This window comes from Schistocerca americana, chromosome 4 (genome assembly GCF_021461395.2).
Source record: "Schistocerca americana isolate TAMUIC-IGC-003095 chromosome 4, iqSchAmer2.1, whole genome shotgun sequence".
In the NCBI taxonomy this organism is placed as follows: domain Eukaryota; kingdom Metazoa; phylum Arthropoda; class Insecta; order Orthoptera; family Acrididae; genus Schistocerca; species Schistocerca americana.
In genome coordinates this window covers 91,806,972-91,834,743 of record NC_060122.1, presented here as the reverse complement: position 1 = coordinate 91,834,743, position 27,772 = coordinate 91,806,972, and the positions used below count along the sequence as shown (strand labels likewise).

Sequence of the window (27,772 nt, the reverse complement as noted above, 5' to 3'; positions counted from 1 at the left end):
TGTTATGAGTGGGCCTCTGAATGATCTGTTCTAAGTAAATAAAAAAGGACAACTTCAGTGCAGCGCATTTGCCCCACACACAGTAAGCTGCCTGCATAGCAGCTACTGTTGTGTAGTACACACCTGACCCACTTTGAGGAGCCCACAGTTCTCAGACATGGTGCAAGTACAGGCTGTTGCAGCCTAGCTTTTCATAGAACCTTCATAGTCTCTGGTTCAGTCCTTTCACTTGTCTCAGAAGTATATGTCCCCCATCTGTGCTGCAGACAATGCTGCACACTAGTTTTCTTGGTCTTCTCTGGCAATCACTGGCATGAACCACGTATGACCTCAGAACCCAGACAGCATTGTTTGTTCCAACATGCATCTCAATCTGTGGTTGGTTGTACCCCGATCCCTAAATTTCTGCTGCAATGGCCTTTTCAATATGGTGAATAAAGTCCCCAGGCATATACACTGAGTGCTCCTTGTGTTCCTTCAAACCCCTTGCTGCCATTTCCCTAGGAGTACCATTCCCTAAGAGTACCATTTGAACTGCTGACAATTAATAGACATCTGCCCTTTTGTATTTGCCTTGTTGTGAGATTGGACAGAGCAGGTTTTCCAAAAGATGAGGTGAGTCACCTTGACTCAGTTTTAGTTTCGGTGGAAGACAGCACCTCAAAGTTATTGTTTAGGGTGATGAATATATCACCCTGAGTTCTCTCTGGTCCCCATCTCTCTTGTATATGGCACCTAGCTCTACTACTGAAATGCCACCCACAGTTGAAGTGTACGAGTCATAATAGATCCCGTACTTCCTGTAGAGGGTACAGCATCTGTGAGAGAGGATAGTACTTGACGAACCTATGGTATCTCTGGCACATGACTCATGGGAGTCCTCTCATTACACCCACTTGCAGTTTTCTTATCATTTGATAGAAGCCAGGGCAATTTCCAGCTGCTTACAAACATCAGCTGAAGCATTCCATGTTTAAGACCAGCATTCACATTGGGGATGCATAGTAAGTGGTGCAATGTTTTACAGAACAGTAAACAAAGAACTTTAAAATAAACCTACTGATTCTCTTTTAGTTTCTGGCCCTGTTCAGTAAAAAATATTACTAATTCCATTTAAGAACATATGTGATAAGTAGCCAAGTTAATTTCTGTTAAGGCAACAGAAGAACCTCAGTTAAAAGTTAGTAACTTCCTTAACTTTTTTTAAGTTGTCATCACTAACAACTTGAAAATGATTTGTGATAAATAAAGACAATGCACATTCCTTTCAAAAGGCAAAACTAAATGTAACTCGTTATGTTATCTATAACATGTTCTGGAGCAACTGAATCGCAAATTCTGATTTACTCTGAAATACATAATGCATAACACACACAATTTCCAAAAAAGGTATCAACAGAAAGTATCTTATCTGTGCAATAAGCAAGCCACCAAGAGCTGGTCAGCTCTCTAGCTTTGAATCCACACTATCAGGCCTCGAATCTTTGTATGAACACATAATTTTAGCTGGATATGAACATAAATTTTTTAAACAACAGTCCCTCCATTTTAAAATTCAGATGTATATTTTTCTGTTGCTTAAACTTTACGCTACTTCCACATACTCCAACTCACCATTCAGCAGACACTCATATCTTTATTGGTATATTTTCAACCAAATATCCAAACAGAGTAATTTGCACTGAACAGAACTCTGCACCTGGCTTGTCTGTCCCATGATGTAAAATTCATGACACACTCACTGTCACTTTCGAAGAAAAAACTGCAAGTGGCAACTTTTAGGGGTTTTAAGTGTATGAATGTGTCTGAGCTCACAGCTGACACCTATAATATTTCTTTGCAGTCAACTGTAGTAAATAATTTTGACATAAATGATGAAGTATGTAATTTGACTGAGAGACTAAATAATTTATACAATAAACATACTCATCTAAAAACTTTTAGAGTGAAGGGGAACCAACACCATGGCCTGCATATCACCTTAAACACCTCACAAGTCTCAAAGATGCAGCATGCAGGACATATAAATGGCACCCAACCTCTGTTAATCATGTCCCTACTAGCAACTACACAACCGAGTTAGTCAGTGTGTGAGAAATGGAAAACTCAGGTATGCACCCTCATTAACTGAGGACTTTCACAGGTCTGCCACCTTGTGGAAAATTTAAGAGGCCTAAGAATAGGCAAACTGAAATCTACAGCTGAACCTCTAGTTCCCACTGACTGAGTGGATGGTGCAGTGGTTAGCGCAATGGACTCGCATTTGAGTTCAAATCCACAGTTATATTTTCCATGATTTCCATAAATTTCTCCAGGCAATGACCTCAGTGTGATGGGACTTTAAATCCTATCTTCCTTCCTTCCTTTTAGCTCCTGTTGAGGATCTAAACCAGTATTTTTCCATGCCAACATATTTACTAAACTAATGCACAAGGGCGTAAACCATCTGTTCCCTTAAAGAATCAGTGGATGGCACAAACAAAAAATTAAAAAAATCTGCACCCTATAGCCAGAAGTCAGTTGCACAAAATTGTTTGGCAGCTTTGGGTCATGGGCATTTTTAATCATTCTCTGACCTCCATCATCTTCCCAACAACCTGGAAGCAGTTGCCCATGAACAGTTATCATCGCTATGTGCTGATAAGCATAGAGACTATCATACCCTGTGTTTTCTCTGTTGTCTTGTCAATCATTGCACAACCTCTTATTCATCTTCAGTGTGGTAGGATCTGAGCACCACAGTAGAAATACTCATCATCACAAAGTAAAATTCTCTCTTTACCTCATCTGTAACACAGCCATCTTCTCAAAATCTTTTTCTGTATCATGAAACTGACTTTGAAACAATCTTCCTCAAAATATCAGACACATTAAATTCCTTTAAAACTTTAAACACAGCTAATGATCCATATTCAATCACAATAGCTTTCTCTTTCATATACTGTGCTTGTCTGCACATCACTGTAATCAAATATCAGTCCCCCCAACACTTTTTCCTCCCACTTGTCTAGAGTCCTTTATTGAAGTTCTGTTCTTTCTTAAAAGCCACTGGCACTGTAATTTCAAGCATTTCCTCTTTCATTATCCCTTCCATTTCTGATGACACTAAACGTGGCTTCAAATGTGTTAGACTAATGATATTACTGTTATTCCTAATACCCTTTATTATTGTTAATAATAATAATAATAACTGAAAATGTTTTGTAATATCTTTGGTATGTTTGTTCCTGGTCAAACGTAAGAGAGAGCTTTAAGACACAAATCTGGCCAAGTTAAACAAACAGTAAATAAACATCAGTAACTAAGTCTACAAGTCAAACAGATTTTGTACTTAGCTGGTGTTGTGACACCTTTAACTCTAGTATGTCAAATCTGAACACTGTAGCACCAGTATATCTCACAAAATCAATGTAAAATATAGAGCAAAATGAAGTGTATCTTCCGGCTAACAAGAATTATCATTCACATAAAGTTTAACCTGCCCTTAAGTAGCCAAGAGGATTTGGTGTCATTAAAAGGATGAACCAAAGGGAAGCCAGGGTATGGTATGCGGAGGGGCTGGCTGAAACAGAGACCATTGTTAAACCCTTCTTTAAGAAAGGTGATACGAAAGATGTCAGTAACTACTGCCAGTTTCACTGCTGACATCATTCCTCAAAACTTCTGAGAAGATGATGTATTCTAGAATAGCATTTCACCTTAGCAACAATAGCATCCTTAGCAAATTGCAGTTTGGGTTTCAGAATGTTGCTCTACTGAGAATGCCATTTACATGTTCACTCACCAGATTGTACACCAACAAATAATAAAATAGTGCCAGCTGTGATTTTCTGCAGCCTCTCGAAGGCATTTGACTTTGTGAATCACAGTATTCTCCTTGATAAATTGATGTTTCATGGGGTTGATCCTGTAGTCAACCAATGGATCATATCATATCTAACCAAAAGAGTACAGAGAGTTGTACTTAGTAATTCAAGAAATATAGTCCAGGGATGTCAGTGTGACTGGGGAGAAATCACATATGGGGTTCCCCAAGATTCAATCTGAAGCCCACTACTGTTCCTCATTTATGTAAACAATCTTCCATCTAATATACAAAAAACATAAGTTGTTCTTTTTCCAGATGACAGTAACATTGTAATCAATCAAAGCATACATACAGAAACAGAAGAAATGATAGACAAAGTTCTTAAAAGTATCATTGAGTGGTTTTCTGGGGATGGTCTCACCCTCAGTTTTAAAAAGACACAACATGTTCAGTTCTGCATATGTAGGGGTACTACAATAGTGATAAGTGTAACATATGGTGAGAAAATGATAAGTAGGGTGAAAACTTCAAAATTCTTAGTCTTCAATAGAAATGAGAATTTAAATTGGAAAAAAAACACATTTTGGAACTCCATAGTATCATTGCAAAACTTAGAGAGAAACAAATCAGTAAAGCGACATATTTTTCATATTTTCATTCAGTAATTTCATATGGGATAATGTTCTGGTGTAACTCATCTTAAGTAAGAAAGTCTTCTTTGTGCAAAAATACGCTGTAAGAATAATATGAGAGTTGGAACTTAAATAGTGGCAACTATTTATTCACAACCGGTAGAAAAGAGTTACATGTTTGCACCTGTTACTGTCCTTCACAGTAGTCTCCAGTGTTGTGCAGAACCCGTTGCCAGTGATGTGGAAGGTGTAGTATGCCATTAGCAGATCCTGTTCTTTTGATGGTGGGAATGGAGAAGTCTACTGCCTGTCGAATCTCTGGAACAGTTCTGAAGCAAATGCCATGAAGTGGTTGCTTCATCTTCAGAAGCAAATCAAAGACACAACAACTCGTATATGTTATGGACACTTTGAATAGCAACTATTATCTAATGGAGGTTGTGGAGTCTGAGGTACTCCCCCTGCTTCAGGCATCTCCACAGGTCACATTTCAACAGGACAATGCCCGGCCACATATTCCGAGGAACGTACAGGCCATCTTCGAAGAGCAACGGGTACCATTGCTTCCCTGGCCTGCGCGTTCGCCATACATGATGTCCATCGAACATGTCTGGGATATGGTTGGTTGGCACCTGGTGCGCCACGGTCATCCAGTAACTGGTGTCATGGATTTGTAGGCTCGGATACAAAATGCGTGGAGGGAAATTCCTCAGGAACCTTATTGATTCAATGCTATGACATATAGCATTTCTAATTGTAGCACATGGTGGCCACATGACATACTGAATAGTAGGACTCAAAGGACATGTACAGATTTGAAAAGGTAATCATTTGTTATTTGTCATATACCTAACCTGTGGTATTAAATTAATTGAATTCATGTGTTTCCTTCTTGGTGTTGCAATTTCCACAAATGGTAGTGTACTAACTCACATCTGTATATCTGTCTCATTCTGTATTAAAAAAGAAAAAAAATGGAAAAAAATTAGAAACATTCAGAGTGTAACAATATGTACAAACTAATTTGTGAAGTGAATGTAAAATGGATCATTCCACATCATTATGATCTTTCATGCAAAATGATCCATGGAACATGTAAGTAGCTCACTAACTAAGAGAATTAAAATCACAGCAGGTTATAAATGGATACATGTACTTAAAAAGTAGAAAATGGAGATTGCTCTCTCACTGCATTCAGGCAAATGTATGCAGTTTATGGCCACAATATTAGATAAACATCTACATTCATACGCTGCAAACCACAGGGAAAATTGTGGCAAAAGGTATTTCTCATTTTATCTTGTCGTAGGTTACTTCCCATTCTATTCACAGAAGGATCACAGGAAAAATTACTGCTTAAATGCATCTGTGTGCGTGTAATTATTGTAATATTGTCTTCACAGTCTCTACAGAAGAAATACATATGCGGCTGTAGTATGTTCCTTGATTTTTTTTTCTTAATGCCATTTCTTGAAGCTTTGCTAAGTAGATTTTCACAGAATAGTTGACATCTGCTTTCCAGGATATGCCAGTTCAGGTTACCTAGCATTTCCATGATCATCTCCTGTGAGTCAAACATACCTACGACCATTCATATTGCCCTTTGTATATGTTCAGTATCCCCTGTTAATCCCGTTTGGCATAGGTTACACATATTTGAGCAATATTTTAGGATGACCCACACAAGTAATTGTTAACAATCTCCACTGTAGTGTGACATCATTTTCCAATATTCTGTGAATGATGATTAATGGCTAGGTACAAAAAAGAGTATTGTGTTATACTTTGAGAGAAACCGCTTTTGGTAAGGATAAAATTGAAGTCTAATGAAATATATTTTCAATATAATGGAAGGAAACATTCCACGTGGGAAAAATTATATATAAAAACAAAGATGAGGTGACTTACCGAACAAAAACGCTGGCAGGTCGATAGACACACAAACAAACACAAACATACACACAAAATTCAAGCTTTCGCAACAAATTGTTGCCTCATCAGGAAAGAGGGAAGGAGAGGGGAAGACGAAAGGAAGTGGGTTTTAAAGGAGAGGGTAAGGAGTCATTCCAATCCCGGGAGCGGAAAGACTTACCTTAGGGGGAAAAAAGGACAGGTATACACTCGCACACACGCACATATCCATCCACACATACAGACACAAGCAGACATGTCAAAATGATGGGACACGTCGATGTGCCTGTGGTAAATGAACTCCTAGCTACCGTCTGTGAGAGTTAGTGAAGAAATAAATTAGGTATAATAATTCCTCAGGACACTCTCAGAGACTATAACAGAAGCATACATCCCCCCGCCCCCCCCCCTCCCCCCCTAGTAGCAGCAAACTGATTATGCACAATCAATATGAACACTACTGCTAATACTCTGATATAAAATGAACATGCATACTGTAATAAATTGCTACTAGTAGATCTGACAAAATAGCAGTGCCTCTTTGTCAGATGTGTGTTAAGAATAGGGAACACTACAAATTGTTGAAATTTAAGATGATGCGAGACTTCGAAAGCTGCTCAAAGTCTTTGCATGCAAAGGGAGCTATGGAAAGCCAAAATCTCAAAGGCATCCTTTACCATCTGCATGACCAGCCTTTAGTGGCCTGTTGTGGCAGCAAGATGGAACACTGCCACATCATGCCATACCAGTGCGAGAGTGGCTGAACGAAACATTCCTGAACCATTGGTCAATGTGGGTCTCTTGAGTGACCAGCTCAGTCTCCCAATTTGATGCCACTTGACTTTTTCTTATAGGGTGTTTTAAAGGACAAAGAATATCAACATCACATATGTAATTTGGCTGAACTTTGGGAAACCATAACAGAAGAATTCTACAGCATACAAGTACAGAACTGTCAAGCTACTTGTGATAGTGTTGCTCTTCATCCCCCGGCATTTACTAATCTGAATGACGCGTGGGTGGATCACGCCACAGAGAACAGATATTAAAATTCTTGTAAGGAAACAAATGAGAGTAATGTGTTTGTTCAGGTTATGTTGCTAATTTCTTTACCGCAGTCTCTGAAATTTCATATGCATAACTATTTGTCACCTTCTATACAAAATGATTTGTCTTAGTAACATTTCAACATATTATTTAGTTAATTCCACATATCAGAGGCTTTAAAAAATTATCTGCATAAATAAATAAAAATTAAGGAAATCAACCACACACACACACACACACACACACACACACATACACACACACACTTAAATGCTTCCACCTGAAGCCACAAAGACACTGGTTGTTTAAGAGTTATTGCTCAGGCTGACAGGTCATTGTTTCTGTTGCTGCATTTGAGTATCTGTGAGAGATTATAATGGAATTTTTGAGTGGTAGCCTTTCCTCATCTTTTTATTTAGTATTCTTAACTTTGAATGTCTGTATTTGTAAAAAATTCTGTATAAAACATTGCCTGAATAGAGATGTTTTCCTTTGATTTTTTTTTTATGTTTTCAATGTTACAGTTCCTCCATCCTGGTTACACGAACCAGCAGATGTTAGTGTTCTGATGGGAGACTCCGTAATTGTACCCTGTGATGCTGATGGTTCACCAAAACCCACAATACTGTGGAAAAGAGAGTCAGACAGGCCACAATCATTATACCAAGATGACACCTTCCAAACAAATAATTTCAAGTGAGTAGTATATGAAAAATTAAAAAATCAAAGAAGAAAAGATATAGTCTCCCACTGGGCAAGACGGTATATGATGCGTAGTCATAAAGTTTCAATTATCACCTCAAAATCAAAGTGTGTACTTATTTTTTGTTTGTTTGTTTACAATTACATATCTGCAACCCTGGTACAAAATGGCACTTGGACCGATGACCTCAGCAGTTTGGTTCAATAGGAACTTGCTACCACTACCATAAAATGGTGCAGCCCTATGATAAAATCGAGTATCACATAGAAATTCATTTTCTGCATTTGAAGGGAAACAATGCTGCAACAATCCATGCTGAGTTGGTGGAAGTTTATAGCAACAATTCACTATCTAATGACACAGTGGTTAGATACTGCAGATACTTTTGTTGTAGTCAAACACATCTGAATGATGACGCATGAAGTGACAGAAATGATGAAGCATGAAGTGACAGACAGGGTTGCCACAAGTTCTGGAAATCAGAAATTTCAAACTGGTAGGGAAATCAGAGAAATTAAAAAAACACTGGACAATGTCATTTTTTGACTCAGCAGATAAATGGTTGGTTTACAGAGACAACACGCATCACCACTGTCTGGGTGCAGCTGAGCAGCTTCTGGGTGTTGTGTGCTCCTCCCTGCTCCATCCTTCCTGCTTCTCCTCTCCCCATTGCTCCCCTCAGTTTGCAGTCAGAACTGCCACTGCTGCATGCCACTAGCCCAGCAGCTGCTGATGAGAGTGGCACAGACTGATCACTGCAGTCTCATCAAAATGTTGTTGACGGCCCATGACTATGGGTGTAAATAGCTGACCTCAAATTATTAGATTTCCATGATGGGCCAGAACTGTGAGCCAGTTCTGTGGTATCTCTCACGGATCGGACTCACTGATCTGAAGCCCATCATTTTTTACAAATGTGCGGGTCCTGACCGATGGATCAAGTCTCTCCAATCTGCCTGCAGGCTGAGTCTGTTTGTATGAGGCATAAGCCAGTGGATTTTTGTAATTCATCTGTAGACCCAGGACTCCAGTGAAAGCTCAGTGGGCTAGAGGCCGTGGTGACAGATTTCAGGAGTTCATTTGGTTTATTGTGGTACAGTTTTGTGTTTTGGAAGTAGTTTATATATTCAAGAGAAAGTACCAGCAGTGCTAGGAAGAAAATTGTGGCAGTTGCCAACAGTTTGTACGCTATGTACTCATGCATTTCTCAAATGAAAAATTGCACAATGGCTGTAAATTAATGGACATAACACTCTTCAGATCATAAAACCTATAAAGGAGACAATAAATTGCTGTTCATTCAAAATTAGAGTTAATAACACGTTCAGAAATACTGAAGTCCTTACATTTTTTTTCAACTTGCCTGTTTACTTACCCTTCAGATCTCAAAATTTGTCAGGGAAAAATGCAAAAACTGTGTCTGGAAACCAGGGAAATGTCTGGGAACTTCACTTTAGGAAACTTGGTGCAACCCTGGACAGACAATCTCTCTGTCAACAATAAAGAATTGTGAGAGAAGTGGAAAGCATGGTGATCAAAAATTGGCATATGACAATCAAGGCAATTGTGGAAAAAGTGAAAATGGACATTGAAAAATTTAGTGCCTGTTATGTTCCACAACTGCCCACACCCATTCAAGTGGCCCACCAAACTGAGGCAGCAGTGGAAATGTTACAGCTGTGTCAGGCCAATCCAGGTGACCTCTGTAGCTGCCTAATCACAAAGGATGAATGCCAGTTATAACACTGTGACCCTTATATGAAGGAGCAAAGCAAGCAGTGGAAAATTTTGGTTTACCGTCACCAGAAAACGCAAAGAAAGACCTGACCATCATTGGGAAAGGTGATGCTGAATGTTGTGTGGGATTGCCTTATGTGGTTCTGACAGGTTATCCTTGTAAGGGGTAAACCATCAAAGTAGCTTACTACCAACATCTGATGAGAGTATGAGAGGCTGTCCAAATGAAGCACCAACAGAAGCTGCCAGTGGGGTGTGTTTGCTCCATGACAATGCCCCAGCTGAATTCTGTTCAGGACTCAAGGACTCAAGTCACACCTGCTGCTTCTTTGGGCTATTAAATTTTTCTGCAGCCTCTGTATTCTCCTGTTTTCCCCAGTGAAGAAAACATCCACACATTTTCAGAATGAAAATAAGGCAATTTTCAAAGAAGAATATTTCCTGAACAGCCAAAATGCAGATTTCTGCAGGCAGTTTCTCCAACAAATCGTCATTCATAGGGAAAAACATGTTGCATTGAAGAGTGAATGCATAGAGAAGGACTAACAGCACCATGATATTTCATAGTCGCTGCTTGTTTTTTTGAAGTGATAACTAAAACTTTTAACTATGCCTCTTACTAAGTTCTTAATTTAATCTGTCTGCCGTTACAGTTTTCTGGAGTTTTACTTAGGTAAGTGATTATTGTCTGCTCCACAGCTGTATAACAAGTAAGACGATATAAGGGTAATTATGAGGGGTGTCTCCTAAATGATAGAGTGAAGAGCCATTTGCATATACATCTGATAGTGTTATTAGAGAAGCAATACAGAGGATAGTGTAGTTAATATACCATCAGTAAATTTTTAACTTTACTACAGTATGGATTACACAGAAGTGTGAAAAGTTACTTGTATATGTAGCATGATGGAACACTGTCTTGTTGTAAACAAAGTATCATATTGTTTATTCATCACATACCTTGTAACTGATGGACTGGTCATGTGGTCAGGACACTTAATACCTGTGACAACTAGAGTGAGCACTCCCTAGCAGCACTTTCCAATTTCTATCAATTCCTGTCGATCAATCTCTTGTCCCTGGCTCTTCCTTTCCTTCACCCCTTCACTTCATTTCTTGCATCACCTCACCTTACTTGCTACAGCAAACACAAATACTCAGATTTGTTTTATCATAGGGAAAATTTAGCTGCATACCAGTGTGAAAGTTCATAATCTGAGATGCCATGTTCCAGTTCCTGTTTCAGTACACAATCCCACAGATGCAATTGAAAAGACACACTGCCTTTCCACCCATGGCCATAATGACACTCATTATGGCTAGGTTCATTTGTTCCTGCTATTGTGTGTGGGAATGTGCATATTTAAAGTGGAAAAGAACAGTAGCTCAAATGCTAGTTAAGTCTCTGTACTTCTGTCTGTATTTATGCATCACCCATCAACAAGCTGTATGTGACTGGCTGTACTTCCTCTTTTCTTATGTATTGTTTCTGTCCTGAAATTTCCATTATTGTAGTATTGTAGTTTCCACATGTTAAACATTTGGATGCACCTGTCTGTGGTTGAAGTGGGGATCTATGTTCATGTTTTCAAAAATGGCATAATGAACTATCAAAAACAATAACAGGGATGACATGCATATCACAATTTTATTAAAATTCTAGCTCCTGATGCTTGAGACATCATCAGAGACTATTAAGAAGGATATTTTATTTTCAGACTTAAAACGCCTCTGGAGATTCCTTTAGCCTGTCCACCTATGTTTTAATTGCTCCTCTTTTCTGCCCAGGAAGGAAATTTTGTGATCTTTGTGTATGATCGTTCTGTAGTCTTTGAGCCATAAGATTCTATCATTTTCTTGATGTGCCTGTACATCCAAAAATGAAAGATACATTAATGTTCAGCATAAAGAACACAAGAGAAAATGTTGTCTGGGAAACAGAAATATACTAGCAGTAGTAGATCATGCACTGGGACCAGAAGGCCACCAAATTAGTTTTTCTGATGCTATAGTTTTATCAAGATTGAATCATTATTATGCTTGTATATGCAGAGAGAATGTAGGAATTCAAAAGCACAAAAACAACTTTAACAGAAATTATTGGGCATGAGTCCGTGATCTGCAGTTACCTGTTGACATCACAACCCGACTATTGTGCTGTTACATTTAAAACTATTTACCTTGCAGAGCTTGTTCAATTTGAAAATACTAACAGCATCTTTAAAGTCTGTGATGATGTCTCTAGCATTAGGAAGCATAACACTATGCACAGAAACAAGCTTTAGATCACTGCCTAATGTCCATATAATGAAAATCACCAACCATGAAAGTCTGCATTATATTATCACTAAATCAACTGATAGTGAGTTGCAAATAATGGCATAACTTTCATTCACGTTGAATATATTAGGGCTGGCGATTTTAACACTGTGGTAAGATCACTCATCACAAATCCCAAGTATTTCTTAGTGGGCCAGATATACAAACATGCCACATCAGGATGCAAAGGGTTTTGGTCAGCAGTGCAAGAAGAAGAAGAAGAAGTAGAAGTAGCATGCTCAAATCGATAGGCATGTCTGGAATGCTTGAAGAACTACCTGGCTAGAGCAGAAATTATCCAATATCCGTGGAAGAAAAGAAGATAAGAGAACTAAAATTATGGTTTTCACTCCAAACATTGGTTTGATGCAGCTTTTCATGTGCTCTCCTGGGCAAACCTCTCTATCTCTGAAACGTACTTCCATTTCAATCTGGTTAATGTAGTCAAGCAAACTGACAATTCCTTGATGCCTTAGGATGTATCCTATCAACAGATCCCTTTAGTCAAGTTATGCCATAAATTTATTTTCTCCCCAATTCAGTTCAATACCTCTTCATTAGCAAAGGTTGAAAATACTGCTTCAGTTGTTAATTATTGTATTGTATTTATTGGTCCAGTAAATCTTACATGTACAGTACAGAACATCAGCTATTGGACAGGTCAAAGTATATTTTACAATTAAAACACTTTAGAAACTAGAAAATTATGTTCACAAAATTTTACAGCACTTCATATACTGGGCAAGTCAATGTGTAAGTTATAATTATTCCACATTAGAAACTTGAAGTTTACAACTGAATACATGTATAAGCCAGTATTAACGATTACAGTATTTTCATGATCCTCACTTAAGCTCTAAGGATTTTTGAGGACTCTTCTACACTATGAATTAACATGTACACTAGAGAATGACATTCACAGAATTTTACTTCATACACTGGGCAAGTCGGTATACAACTTATACTTGAACCCCATTAGAAACTTGAGAATTACATCTGAATGTATTTATAGGCCAGTATTAATGGTTACAGTATTTGCATAATCATCACTTAGACTCTCGAGGATTTTGGAGGAACTCTTCCACGCTATAAAACAAATGTGTCAACAGATATTCTTTTAATGCTGCTTTAAAATTTTTTACATCAGTCTTTACTTTAATTTCTCTTGGCAATTTATTGTAGATAATTTTTCCATGGTGTAATGTTCCTTTTTGGCACAAACTGGTTTTTGTATGCAGTACATGAAAGTCAGTTTTCTGTCTTGTGTTATGATGATGAACATTTTCATTTTTGAGGAGGATACTAGGATTTGTTATTGTATATTTCTTTATAAACATTGCACTTTCAAATAGGAAAATACATGGAAGGGGAAGAATCCCCATCCTTTTAAATAATGTTCTACATGGTTTGTTCCTTTTTATTCCAGCCATGATTTTCACTGTTCTTTTTTGCATCCTGAAGAGTTTTTGGCAGGATGGCGAGTTACCCCAGAAAGTGATCCCATATTTTAGGACAGAATGTATATTAGAATAGTAAACTGTCATTAGACAGTCCTTATGACAGCAGTTTTCTAGCACTCTCATTAAATAACACATGCTACTTAGCTTCTTTAATATGTTGTCAATGTGAGTTTCCCATCTAAGATTATCCTGTAGCCGGACCCCCAGAAATTTTGTATTAGGCACACTTGCAATATCTGTGTCTGACATCTGAATTCTTATATCCTCTTCAGTGTGTCTCTTGACATTATGAAAATTTAATGCTACTGATTTACTTTTGTTTATTATTAGTTTGTTTTGGTTCAACCAGTTTACAACATTTGTTAATGCCTCAGACAGTCTTGTCTGTAGTATCTCTGCAGTCTTCCCACTGACTAATATGCTTGTGTCATCTGCAAACTGGATAGTGATATGGTACTGGTTGGTTGATGTTAGGTCATTTATATATATCAAAAATAGGATGGGGACCAGTACCGAGCCCTGCGGTACTCCATATTTTACTGCTTTATAATCAGAATAGTGTCTTGTTGATTTATTTTCTTTGTGAAAATGTATTTCTACTACTTGCTTGCGGTCAGTAAGATATGATCTAAGCCAGTTGTTAGGCATACCTCTGATACCAATTCTTTCAAGCTTCTGCAGCAATAGTGTGTGGTCTATGATTTTGAAAGCCTTGGACAGATCAAGGCATATGCCAGTTACTTTTTGTCCACTGTCAATATTTTCGAGTACTTCACCCAGAAATTCATATATTGCTGTTTCTGTTGATCAGCCTTTCCGGAAGCCATGTTGGGTTGTGGATAATATTTTGCACTTTTCTAGAAAATCTAGCAACACCTTATGAAAAATTTTTTCAAGTATTTTCGAAAATGTAGATAGCAAAGCAATAGGTCTATAATTGGCTATGTCTTCTTTCTTACCCTTTTTGAACAGTGGTTTCAGTTTCACTGTCTTTAAGCAGGAAGGAAAGACTCCATTTGTTAATGAACTGTTGAAAATGTGGGCTAATGGTATTGCAATGAGCTCACCTGCATTTTTAATGACATAATCTGGAATATCATCCAAACCTGCTGAAAATTTTGTTTTTAACCCTCTAATTGATAGTATAATTTCCTTAGGGTTTATTGGAGTAAGAAATAGGGAGTTGCACTTTCTATTTTGATTTGATGGTGTTGTAGCAGGATTTTTATTTGAAGATTTTATGTCAGAGAGTAATTTTTCCCTAATATTTGAAAAGTATGTATTAAAAGCATTGGCTACTTCTTCTGGATTTTTGCCATCTTGGATTACCTGGAGATTTACATTTTGGGAGGTCTCATTTCCTACTTGTTCTCTGACTATCTTCCACATGGCTTTCATTTTGTTCCTGGCTATTTTTATATGGTGATCATTTGTTGTTTTTATAGCTTCTTTTATGACTTTGTGAAGCACTCTCTTATAATTCTTGAAATACACCAGAAATTCTTCTGTAACATTTTGTGTTTTTGAGATTTCATAAAGTCGCCTCTTTTCAGCACATGATATTTTAATGCCTTTCGTCAGCCATGTAACATTTCTTTTTCTAGTTTTTAATGTTTGGTTTTTAACTGGAAAAGAAATATTGAAATAATGGGAGAATATTTCCATGAACATGTCAAACTTTTTTACATGTGTCCTCATAGTTGTCTATATCATTCCATGTTTCTTTTTTTACTAAGTGCCTGAAGTGTTCTAGGTTGTGGTTGCTAAAATTTCTACCTTTTCTTGTCATTTGTTGTTCAATATTTCCTGCAGTCTCTACTGGGAATTCAATAAACTGTGCATAATGATCACTGAAACCGGTATTCATATTTCCAGATTTGTATAAATATTTATCTATATTTATTAGTATCTGATCTATAGCACTGCTTGACGATTTGGTGACTCTGATGGGGGATTTGATAGTTGTATGTATATTGTATGTTTTTAATAAGGCCTCAAGGTTTAATCTGTCTTTTGAGTTCTTGTTGAAATCTATATTAAAGTCACCACATATGATGGTTGTTTTACTAACCATTTTTATACTGTTAAGTGCCTTCTCAAGATCTTCAATGAAAGTAGTTACATTTCCATATGGGCTTCTATATATGCAAATAACAATTATATTTAAAGTTGTCAGTTGTGTAGCAGAAATTTCAAAGTGTTATTCTTCCCCTAGCTGGTTAGTGAACTTTAAATTATCGTGTTTGACGTCCTCTCTAACATATATGCATGGTCCTCCATGCATGGAGGTTTTCCTACAAAAAAAAGATGAAAGGGTAAAGCCCTCTATCCTTGTGTGATGTAACATATTTTCTGATAACCAATGCTCACTAACACATATAACTGACACTTATTTTAGTTCATCTGATAACAATATTTCTATCTCACTAACTTTATTTAATAAGGATTGTACATTTTGGTGCAGGAGCATAAATTTCGACGATGACTTATTTACTAGGTTGTTTTGGCCTACCTTATGTTCGACAGCTGCACATGACATATCATTTTTAATTGAAGTTTTCTTTCCAGAGTGATGTTTTAGAAGATGAAATCAACATTTCTCTGGAATCACTTGCCATAAAAAACATTGTGGTTCTTTCCTGTTTCGTGTTGGGCGAGTTGACTTGTAGTGTGATGTCGTTTCTGCTGTAATTTTTGGAGTTGTAATTTGAGGAACTGCAACTAGGCTAGATGGGGATCCTCTTCTTGCCGCTTCAACACTTCCTGAAGTCATTGGAGTAATATGCTCTTCATTTGAAATTGGTGATTCCATTGCTGCTGCTGCTACAATTGGAGGCTGCACTAAGCCTGGCTGGTTTTGATTTAATTGTTCCATGATTGCATCGCACAGTGCTACTTACCCTTTCATGTTTTTATGCAATCCATGGGTAGTGAAATCTTCTCTTTTTTTGACTGTCTGCATTAATATATGTCACATTGCTGAAGAGCTTGCATATTTTCTCGAACTTTCGGTTAGTTGCTTCGATTTCTGCATTCACAAATGATATTTTGATAAGGTCATGTCTCATAGGGATGCTTATTACGAACACTTTCATGTCCATAACTTTTGTCAATGTTTCCCTTAAAGATCGCAAAGTGAATTTTGCCTCGTTCTCGTAGACATCGTTGGCGCCAGCTAAAATAATGCAAGAGTTACAACTTCCATGGTTACTGTGTGTGTCAATATGCTGAGTAACTTCTCACAGTGGAGCACCTGGCTTCACAAACCCAATAACACTTTCATTTATTATAACTTTCATTTTATTATAACTTTCATTTATTATAACTTTACTTCATTAGTTATTCAAGCTACTCATCTAATCTTCAGCATTTTTATGTAGTTTTGAATTTCAAAAGCGCCAATTTCCTTCTTGTCTGAATAGTTTATGATTGTTGTTTCAGTTCCATGTAAGGCTGCACTCCAGACAAATGCCTTCAAAAATGCTTTTCTTGCTTTGACAGTCTACATTTTATATCCTCTCTGAATTGGGCATTGTCAGCTATCTTGCTGCCAGTTATTCAAGCTACTCATCTAATCTTCAGCATTTTTACGTAGTGCTGAATTTCAAAAGCACCAATTTCCTTCTTGTCTGAATAGTTTATGATCATTGTTTCAGTTCCATGTAAGGCTGCACTCCAGACAAATGCCTTCAGAAATGCTTTTCTTGCTTTGACAGTCTACATTTTATATCCTCTCTGAATTGGGCATTGTCAGCTATCTTGCTGCCAAAATAACAAAACGTATTTACTTTCATTGGTATTGCATTTCTTAATCTAATTCTGCCAGTATTGTCTGATTTAACTACATTCCATTACTGTTGTTTATTTTCATCTTATAACCTCTTTTCAGGACACTTTACCTTTCATTCAACTGACCTTTCAAGTTTTTTGCAATCTCTGACAGAAATACAGTGTCATTAGTAAATCTTGAAGTTATTATGTCTTCTCCTTGAACTTTGATTCCATTTCCAAATTCCTCCTTGGTTCCCTGTACTTTTTTCTCAGTGTATAGATTGATCATCATCTGATATACACGATTTACAATTTTAATTTCATCTGGTGATGCAAGGAAAGCATATGAAGTTTTACAACATAAGTACAACATCTGCATTATCAATAAATAAACAGGTTCCCAAAGTGAACACTACTACATGAGATGAGTCAGAAGAGAAGAATAAAAGCACTTGCACTTGAAACTGAACATGAAAAATGGCCTCAAACTTTACACACACCTTTTGGGGCAGTCACTGAGCAAAAAGTAATGAGATCAACTGTGAACCTTGCAAAGGCAATTAATAATGAAGTATCTGTCTCAGTCACACCATCCCCACAGAGAACAAAGTGTGCAAAGTAATTAAAATCATCATACCAGATTCCTAAGCCATGAGATCATGTACATCTCGTATTCTCAAAGAAATCAGATAATGAGGTCCATTCAGAGCAAAAGAAACTCAAGGTATGCCTGAGGAAAGCATGTAGCTCCTCAACAAAATCCCTGTAAATTGAAGGTTTGTAATGTCATTGTTAAGAAATTAGGAAGGACAAAAATACGTATCACCTGTGAAATGGTTCCCTTACTCCAGTATTACATAAATGGTTTCTGTCTGGTAAGAGATTACTAGCAATGCTAAGTGCCAGAAGCGTTTGATCTGACCAAAGGAGGTCCTATGCCAATATTTTCACTAAGCCTTTTATAGAGTAAATTCATCTGTAACACAGAGCTGCAGAACAGACATAGTTACAACTGATGCAGGTACTAGTGCATCTAAATATTGCAAGTTGAAAAAAATTGAACCATATTTTAAGGGTCTAGTTTAAGATCCCTGCTCCTGCTGGGGTGTTGGAGTATGGAGTGCAGGCCAGTCAGTGCACTGGGCATTAATGATACAACATTAAGTGGGACAAGAACTTATTACATTAAAGTTTACAGTTGTGTATTCTTCTCTATATTGGCATCCAGTCCAGCAGTAGTGCAGTGGTTGGCTTAGGACTTTGCTGACAACTTCTCAGAAATCTACAGAGGACATCACCTATGACATCCGGTTCATGTAAATACAATGTCGTGTGTTTGGTAGGCCTCACTGGTTTCCAGCAATGCCCGTACACCAGGCATTGCTGTCCAGCACAGCAACTATATATTAACCAGAGGGCTCTCACAGACATCAAATGGGTATGTTCAGATAATCTCTCAACAGCTCTGCACAGTGTAGAGATGAAAAACTGTGTAGCCTTTTCACAAAGGAAGACCGGAGACATCGATGACTGCCTGCAGATACTAGACAGGGGGAGCAGCAGTCATCACACCTCACAATTACTGTAACAGGTTGATGGTGCACCAACACCATCAGTTCAGCTCAGCAAGTCAGATGTAGAAGTCTCCCAAGTCTTCTCATGAGTGGTTGCAAGATCAGCAGCTTACAGTGACTGAGTACAGCAGCCAAGCAGGTAGCAGTCTCGAAGGCACAAGTCATCTTGGTGAGTGGTAGTAGCTCATCACAGATTAGCCCTTGTAGCTGGTGTACTGCAACATAAAGATTTCATGGCTCAGAAACCTGATTATTTATTACTGCTTGTCTGAGACAATGATGTTGTATCTGGCCTGCAATGACCCAATGTAACCTACTTTTCCAGCCTCATCAGTGGTCTTCACCATCCCTCTGTTTCACAAGAAAGGGCTTTAGTTTGTTGTCTTTCCACCATATCAGCAATCTGATAGGTGGTCTTGTGAAACTTCTATTCTCTCTTATGAAATCAGGCTGTGCTGTTAGAATGTCATGATGTCTTCTTGTCACTGAGGTCATGTTGCTGAGCTTATAATTCTGGCTTCTCACTCGCACAAGGTGAGTCAATATCTTTTAGATTTTGTCTGCTTTCCACAATGTCAGTTTTCTGCCTGTTTGTTGTTTTTATTGCAACATAGAACATTGGCCTGATATGCCTTGATAATGCATTTCTGTTGTATAACAGTATTAAAGAAGGTGCATTTACAATCTACCCTCAATACATCAGAAGCATTATAAACAAAAAGGAGGAATTATCATATCAATTAAGCAACATGATAAAATAAATAGAATTCCAGCATATCAGAACATCGCTTGGAAATTGTGAGAATTGAACAGATTCAGTTTGATGAATACAAGCTCATGTCATACTGCTATAGAACCAATAAAAATGAAGGAGGAGTGGTTATCTATGCAAAATATAGAGTTAAGTCCCAGGTCTTTCAGATTAATGAATGTTGTGTTGAACATTTTTTAAAATCCTGTGCCGCAGTTGTGAATAGGAAAGACAAGCTTGTAGTACAGGCAGTTTAAGACCACTGGCGGGATTTGTCTTACGTTTCACAAAGCAGACAGAAAGAGTTTTAGTAAGGTTATGCAAACTTAAGTCAAGAGTCATTGTTTGTGGAGACTTTAATGATGAGTTAGATCAATGGCAGCTGTATAATAAAATGAGGAGACAGCAGCTTTTGTCAAAGTAGCAGCTTTCATTCTAATTTACTCAATGGAATGTAGACAGTGTAAGTGTGAATAGCATTAAGGATTTAGTGATAGTTTATTATTAATACAAAATTCTGAGTAAATTTCTATGAGTTTTTGGCTCATGTTAATGTGTACCTTGACTTGCTCCACATCCCTGAAGGTTCTCCTTTTTGAAGGGTTCTATAGAACATGGTGAATAAATGAATACACAGGTGGAGGAGCCAATACTCTTACCATCAGCAAGGCCAATATCTTTATGCATCTAGGAGCCACATTCCAAAGACATTGATGCTCCTTTGGTGAAGGACTATAGCCTTCATAGAAGGAAAACATTGGTGGGGAGAGAGTTGAAGGTGGTGTAGTCACATCTGTCAGTGGTGAATACTGTTCCTCACTTCTCCTTCTCAACACCATTATGCAAGCATTTATTCCAGTAGTGCACAAATCATACAAGCTGATGATATTTTCTCTGTACCTGCCTTTTAATGAAGACTTAGATCAGTATATTTCATAGACATCACTGCATAGGTTCTCAGCCTGTTTTGTATTTGTGGGTACTTAAAAATCCATAATGTACTGTGGGCTTCTACTAATATTTGCACTGGGGATCAGGTTACTCAGAGGCTGTGTCTTCTAAATAGGGGCATTTACTTCACCACTGCTACAGGTTTGTTCTTTGTTTTTTATCTCTTGATATGCTCTCCCATTTTCACTGACACAGTTCAGTTAGGAGTCATCAATGATTTTCTCTCCAGTGACCAGTTCCCAATCTGGAAAGCTCTAATAGATGAGGCTTTTAGGTGTGTCTGTCAATCATTATATCATCCTGCTCAGCATGACCTTTTCAAATAAAAATTAAAGAAACACTATCAGATTAGCCTGAACGGGAGAATAAGGACCATATGCCATTTTTTCCCCAGAGATGGCACTGGCTGCCTCTCTGGTGTCTCGAGTTACTTAGGCTTAATTTAGAGTTTGTGAAATATATAAGTGGACCAGTTCTTTTTAAATTTATATATATGGATTGACTACTGTGTGGTTTTCTACAGCTGTGTTCTCAAGGGGCTCTTCCTGGACAAATTTAGTGTCTGTGTTGTAGAGTTAAATGCAATTTTAAGGGTACTGAGACATGTTCAAACCATCAAGTTCTCATAAGCTCTGATTTCCCAAGTGTACAGCAAGTCACCCAGTGCTTGCACCAAAAGTAAAAAGTAGTTCACTCTGTCCAAGGCAACTTCCTTTGCCTACAACATCAAGAGAAGGAGATGTCATTCTACTGGCAACTGTTTCATATTTAAGTTGAGACAACAGTTTAGCAGATTAGCAACCAAGTAGGCTTGTTTAATGCCAACAGAGGCACAAAGTAAAGCCCCTCTTCATGCAGTGACCTCACTCTTGAAGCCCAAGTCAGTGTGTTGCCTCTTATTTCTAGGCACTCTTCCTACTAATGACAAACAATGGCCATTTCAGGCTACAATCTATTATCCAAATGTGGTATGACCACCGAGACAAAATGAAGTTTTGTCACTTCCAAGTTGTGACATGAGGAGACGCACCAGTATTTAGTACCTGTGGCTTACAAGCATCAGAACACTGAATTTTGGAAAAGCAAGCACAGTTTGCTAATGAGAGGACAGCCAGTGGTTGGAGTGGTGCATTGCCTTCTTTTATATTGAGTGATGGTATTTAAAATATGAAACAGGTGCTACACCATTGTGTTTCTTTGCTCAGAAGGTGTTGGAAGGGAGCATCTAGTCTATTCCTCATAGTGACTACAACAGCCAAGTTTTAAAATTATTTATTTATTTATTTATTGTTCTGTGGGACCAAATTAAGGAGAAGTCTTCATGGTCATGGAACAAGTCAATAGATGAAATTATAACACGATAGTAGAAACAGATAAAATGAAATATAAGTAACATATTCAGGCGACAATTTGTAAGTTTAAATAAAGGAAATCATCAATGTAACACAGGAATTCACTTAATTTTTCAGCTCTTCCAGGAGCTCCTCAACAGAATAGAAGGAGTGAGCCATGAGGAAACTCTTCAGTTTAGACTTAAAAGTGTTTGGGCTACTGCTAAGATTTTTGAGTTCTTGTGGTAGCTTATTGAAAATGGATGCAGCAGAATACTGCACTCCTTTCTGCACAAGAGTCAAGGAAGTGCATTCCACATGCAGATTTGATTTCTGCCTAGTATTAACTGAGTGAAAGCTGCTAACTCTTGGGAATAAGCTAATATTGCTAACAACAAACGACATTAAAGAAAATATATACTGTGAGGGCAATGTCAGAATTCCCAGACTATTGAATAGGGGTCCACAAGAGGTTCTCAAACTTACACCACACATAGCTCGAACTGCCCGTTTTTTTAGCTAGAAATACTCTTTTTGAATCAGAAGAATTATCCCAAAAAATAATACCATATGACATAAGCATATGAAAATATGCGAAGTAGACTACTTTTCGTGTTGAACTGTCACTTATTTCAGATACTGTTCTACTGGTAAATAAAGCAGCATTTAGTTTCTGAACAAGATCCTGAACATGGGCTTTCCACAACAGCTTACTATCTATCCGAACGCCTAGGAACTTGAACTGTTGCGTCTCGCTTAAAATATGCCCATTCTGTCTGATCAAAATATCAGTTCTTGTTGAATTGTGAGTCAGAAACTGTAAAAACTGAGTCTTACTGTGATTTAGCATCAAACTATTTTCCACAAGCCATGAACTTATTTCATGAACTACATTATTTGATACTTTTTCAATATTACACACAAGATCCTTCACTACCAAGCTGGTGTCATCAACAAACAGAAATATTTTTGAATCACCTGTAATACTTGAAGGCATATCATTTATATAAATAAGAAACAGCAGTGGCCCCAGCACCGACCCTTGGGGAAAGCCCCACTTAACAGTGTCCCATTTGGACTGGACATCACTACCACTCTCAATATTGCAGAGAATTACCTTCTGCTTTCTGTTCTTAAAGTAAGAGGCGAACCAATTGTAAGCTACTCCCCTTACTCCATAATGGTCCAACTTCTGCAGTAATATTTTGTGGTCAAGACAGTCAAAAGCCTCCGTTAAATCAAAGAAAACACCTAGCGTTCACAACCTTTTATTTAATCCATCCAAAACCTCACAGAGAAAAGAGAATATAGCATTTTCAGTTGTTAAACCATTTCTAAAACCAAACTGTACATTTGACAGCAAATTATGTGAATTTAAATGCTCCAGTAACCTTGTATATACAACCTTCTCGATAACTTTAGCAAACACCGATGGCATAGCAATAGGTCTATAATTGTCAACATTATCCCTGTCTCCCTTTTTATAAAGTGGCTTCACTACTGAGTACTTTAATCGGTCAGGAAACCGACCACTCCTAAAGGAAAAGTTACAGATATGGCTAAGTACTGGGCTAACATACATAGAACAATACTTCAGTATTCTGCTAGATACCCCGTCATATCCATGAGAGTTCTTGGTCTTTAGTGATTTAATTATTAACTCAATCTCCCTCTTGTCAGTATCATGGAGGAGCCTTTCAGGTAACAGTCTCGGAGCACTTTTTTCTACGGGCGCTATATGATTCCCTGTTGGGACTAGGTTTCTCTTTAGTTCACCTGCTATATTCAGAAAGTGATTATTAAATACTGAACATATATGCGATTTATCAGTAATATGGATATACGCACTGATTCTATATCCTCGACCTGTCTCTGCAGACCAGCCACTTCCTTTACGACTGACCATATGGTTTTAATTTTATCCTGAGACTTAGCTATTCTATCTGCATACCACATACTTTTTGCCTTCCTAATAACTTTTTTAAGCACCTTACAATACTGTTTGTAATGGGCTGCTGCATTTAAATTTTGACTATTTCTAACGATTTGATATAATTGCCACTTTGTTCTACAGGATATTCTTATCCCTCTAGTCAGCCACCCAGGCTGCCTGTTTGTACTAGTACCCTGTTTTGAACGTTCTAATGGAAAGCAACTTTCAAAGAGCACGAGAAGAGTCTTGAGGAAAGCATTATATTTATTGCCTACTGTATCAGCACTATAAATATCTTGCCACTCTTGTTCCTTGATAAGGTTTACAAAGGTCTCTACAGCAATTGGATCAGCTTTCCTAAAAAGTTGATAACTATATTTAACATGTGTTGCAGCAGAAAAATCTTTTAGAGTTAAAATTTGTGCATCATGATCTGAAAGACCATTCACCTTTTTGCTAACAGAATGCCCTTCTAGTAATGAGGAATGAATGAAAATGTTGTCTATGGTTGTGCTACTGTTCCCTTGCACTCTCGTTGGAAAGAATATGGTTTGCATAAGATTATATGAATTAAGGAGGTCTACCAGCATCCTTTTCCTTGCACAATCACTTATACAATTAATACTGAAGTCACCACATATAACTAACTTTTTGTATTTCCTATAAAGTGAACCAAGAACCTCCTCTAGCTTTAGCAAAAATGTTGTGAAATCGGAGTCTGGGGATCTATAAATAACAATAGTTAGAAGTTTAGATGCACTAAATTTAACCACACCTGCACAACATTCAAACACCTTTTCAGTGCAGTACTTTGAAACATCAATTGACTCAAATGGGATACCGTTTTTCACATACATGGTTACTCCTCCACACTGCAAAGAGCTCCTAGAAAAGCTGACAGCCAACCTGTATCCTGGTAAAGGAAGCCTCTGAATTATCTCCTTATTTAAGAAGTGTTCAGATATACCAATAATTTCAGAGTCAACATCTATAAGCAGTTCACTAACTTTATCTCAAATACCTTGTATATTTTGATGAAATATACTAATTCCCTCATTAATCGGATACCTAAGCTATGTTGAAAGTGGTTTCTTTGTTAGAGAGACTTCCCTTAAGCAGGAATACCTATCAGCTGACTTCAATCTAAAAAAGGTACAGCTCTAACACCCACTACTACAGGAATTTTCCCATGAGTGATCCCACCACCTCCACCTATGCTGTCACCTATAAGCTTTGTCACCCTCCCCTTTCCATACCTGTTGAGGTGCAGACCATGTCTAGTGAAACCCGTCCTGCTGATAGACTCCACCGACACCACTAAAATGTGTCATCAGCGCACCCCCAAGTCTCATGTTATTACGCCTGATGGCTGTATTAAGATGAGACCGATCGTGATGCTGAAACAGTTCCACGAAATGCACATTCATGTTGCCAGTCTGAGTGGCTATCTTTTCCAGGTCACCATCTATGTCATACTCCCCATCCCTGTCAATACTGTTACCAGCCCCACCCACAATCACTACCTGATCCTCTTTAGTGAAATCCCTCCATAACCCCCCTATGTTAACAGTCACCTGAGCCAATCCTGCATTAGGCTTCACAGTGCTGGTGACCTGGTACTCACTCCCCAACACTTCCTGCAACTGCTGGCCTACACCTCTACCATGAGAACTACCTAACAACAGAACCTTCTTCTTTCTCTTAGACTTTGCAACTGTCCTAGCCACCGTAATTGCTGAGGTCTGCTGCATACTTCCTACATCTACAGTTACTAGAGATTCCTCTTCACTAGTCTATTGCAAACACCAATAGTAAAACTATCTGAAAATCTCCTTCTCCTAGCAGATCTCTTGCCAACAGCCAGCTCCCATTCCCCAACCCCCTTCTCCCTCCTCATCCTATCTAGCTCCTGCTGTGCGTTTTTCAACTGCAGCTGAAGGGCACAGATCTTACGCTCCTGCTCCTCTATCAACTTACTCTTGCTACATAACCTGCAGTTCCAGGAGAGGATCTCACCAGAATGCCCACTGGCTTCCCCACTGCATTCTCCCCAGTGAAAATACTTCGAACAAGTCTCACACCGCAATCCACTACTCACGAACCTATGGCAAAGCCCACACTTCTCACTCATGGTAAAACTTTACAGTTATTGAAACAAGAAAACTACTTTATCCAAGTTGCGCTACTACAATAAGAAGATGTTAAAAAACTGACTAAAATAATCACAAACTTACTCTACAAGGGAAGTAACTACTATTATTGACAGTATTAATCAACAATAGATGAGATTATAACAAAAGATTAACACAGAAAGAAAATCAAACGTCTAATGACACAGTAACGAAACTGAAAGCAGTTTCCAAAAATTTCTTCTGAAATTATTTCACCAGAAAACACCAAGAACACCAGTTGAAGACTACTAAAGTTCCTAAATAAACCACTATACACAAACAATGCGCCGCTACAGCTGCCAACTGGTCAGCGCGAAATGTAAACACAGGTAAGAGGTTAAGTTGCTCGATGCGAAACACTCACAAATATCAGGTCACAACATAAGAAAGGCAGAGGTGAATGAAGAAACCACTAATAAGTCACTTATATAGTAAATATTATCACAAAAACCATTAAAATATGTATCTGAAACCTAAAAATATATGAAAACTTTGAGAGCTATCTCACACACAGTCAAGCGCTTATGACGTCACACCAAAGACTGTTTTATCCCTCTGTAAGATTTTCACACATATGCTTTATTGTGTTTTTTTGTTGTACTATTTATGGTAATACACTCATATATTTTGAATAAAATAAAAAACCAGAGAAGAGGTTGGTTAGGCAGTGGTAAAAACACCATATCGTTCAGGCCCTGGTCATCCAATTAAGTTGATATACACAAGTATCAGATTTTGATCAAAGCTAATTGCTCACACCAGAATTCAAGAAGTGTTCACGAGAGACACTAATTCATAGTAATTGTCCTCCCAACATATTCTCTATAAACTCATGAAACTCACGGGAAATTAAATATACAGGTGAGTGTTAATCATACATGCCTGTCAAAATATTGAACCGCACAGGACTTGACTCATTAAGTGACAGGGTATTGAAATACTGCTTGGCACTGTTCAACAGAAGATTCTCCACTTCTATCAGGTTGGCACACCCAATCATTACCAGTAAACCATCAGCGATTATATTAACAGGACAGCAAGCTAACTAGCATAGCCCTACTTACCATCACAGCAGTGAGCAATCGTGCAGTGACACGGTATAAACTTAATTCATTGTCAAATCATGCCTGAGCCTGTAAGTATCATCTCTATAAAAACAAACATTTGTTCACCATTCAGAAGTCAATTCCCATGTGATGTTACACATTTCCCTTGGCAACATCAATTTAACTACTATTTCAGCCTATTTTGCCCCTGTGGTTTGACTGCCACCAACAACACAATTTGCACTGAGTCAGCTCATGTCACAAATCCTCAGTGAGGGACGTCCACCCATATAAGTAAACTCATCCTCATCTGTGATGTCAGACACAAATTTTTATTATGCAAATATTCAAAATAATTTTGTTGGTACAGACTGTGATGAATGCTTAGTCTCACTTGGATAACTGCCAGAAGAATTTTATTACGTATATTTATCTACCAAACAATTCAATAAGTAATCCACTATTATTTCTTCTCCATTTCTGGGACATCGTTGAGTCCATAAAATCACTATGGATGAGTCCATAAAGTCACTTTGCATCAGCATAGTCATGTTTCTGTATTTTGATTCGCAACTTATTTTTTGCTTACTTTTTTTTCTGTGGCACTTCACAAAAGTCATGACAAAA

The 27,772-nt window shown here is 37.8% G+C and overlaps 1 protein-coding gene across 1 annotated transcript in view; it reads left to right on the top strand.

Annotated features, from left to right (window-relative positions):
* The window catches only part of LOC124613276 (Down syndrome cell adhesion molecule-like protein Dscam2), a 190,338-nt gene that overhangs the window by 65,781 nt on the left and 96,785 nt on the right, over positions 1–27,772 (top strand). The window contains exon 5 of the mRNA XM_047141970.1: positions 7,923–8,094. Within this exon, the coding sequence (XP_046997926.1) occupies positions 7,923–8,094 (172 nt within the window). The remainder of the gene's footprint in view (positions 1–7,922; positions 8,095–27,772) is intronic.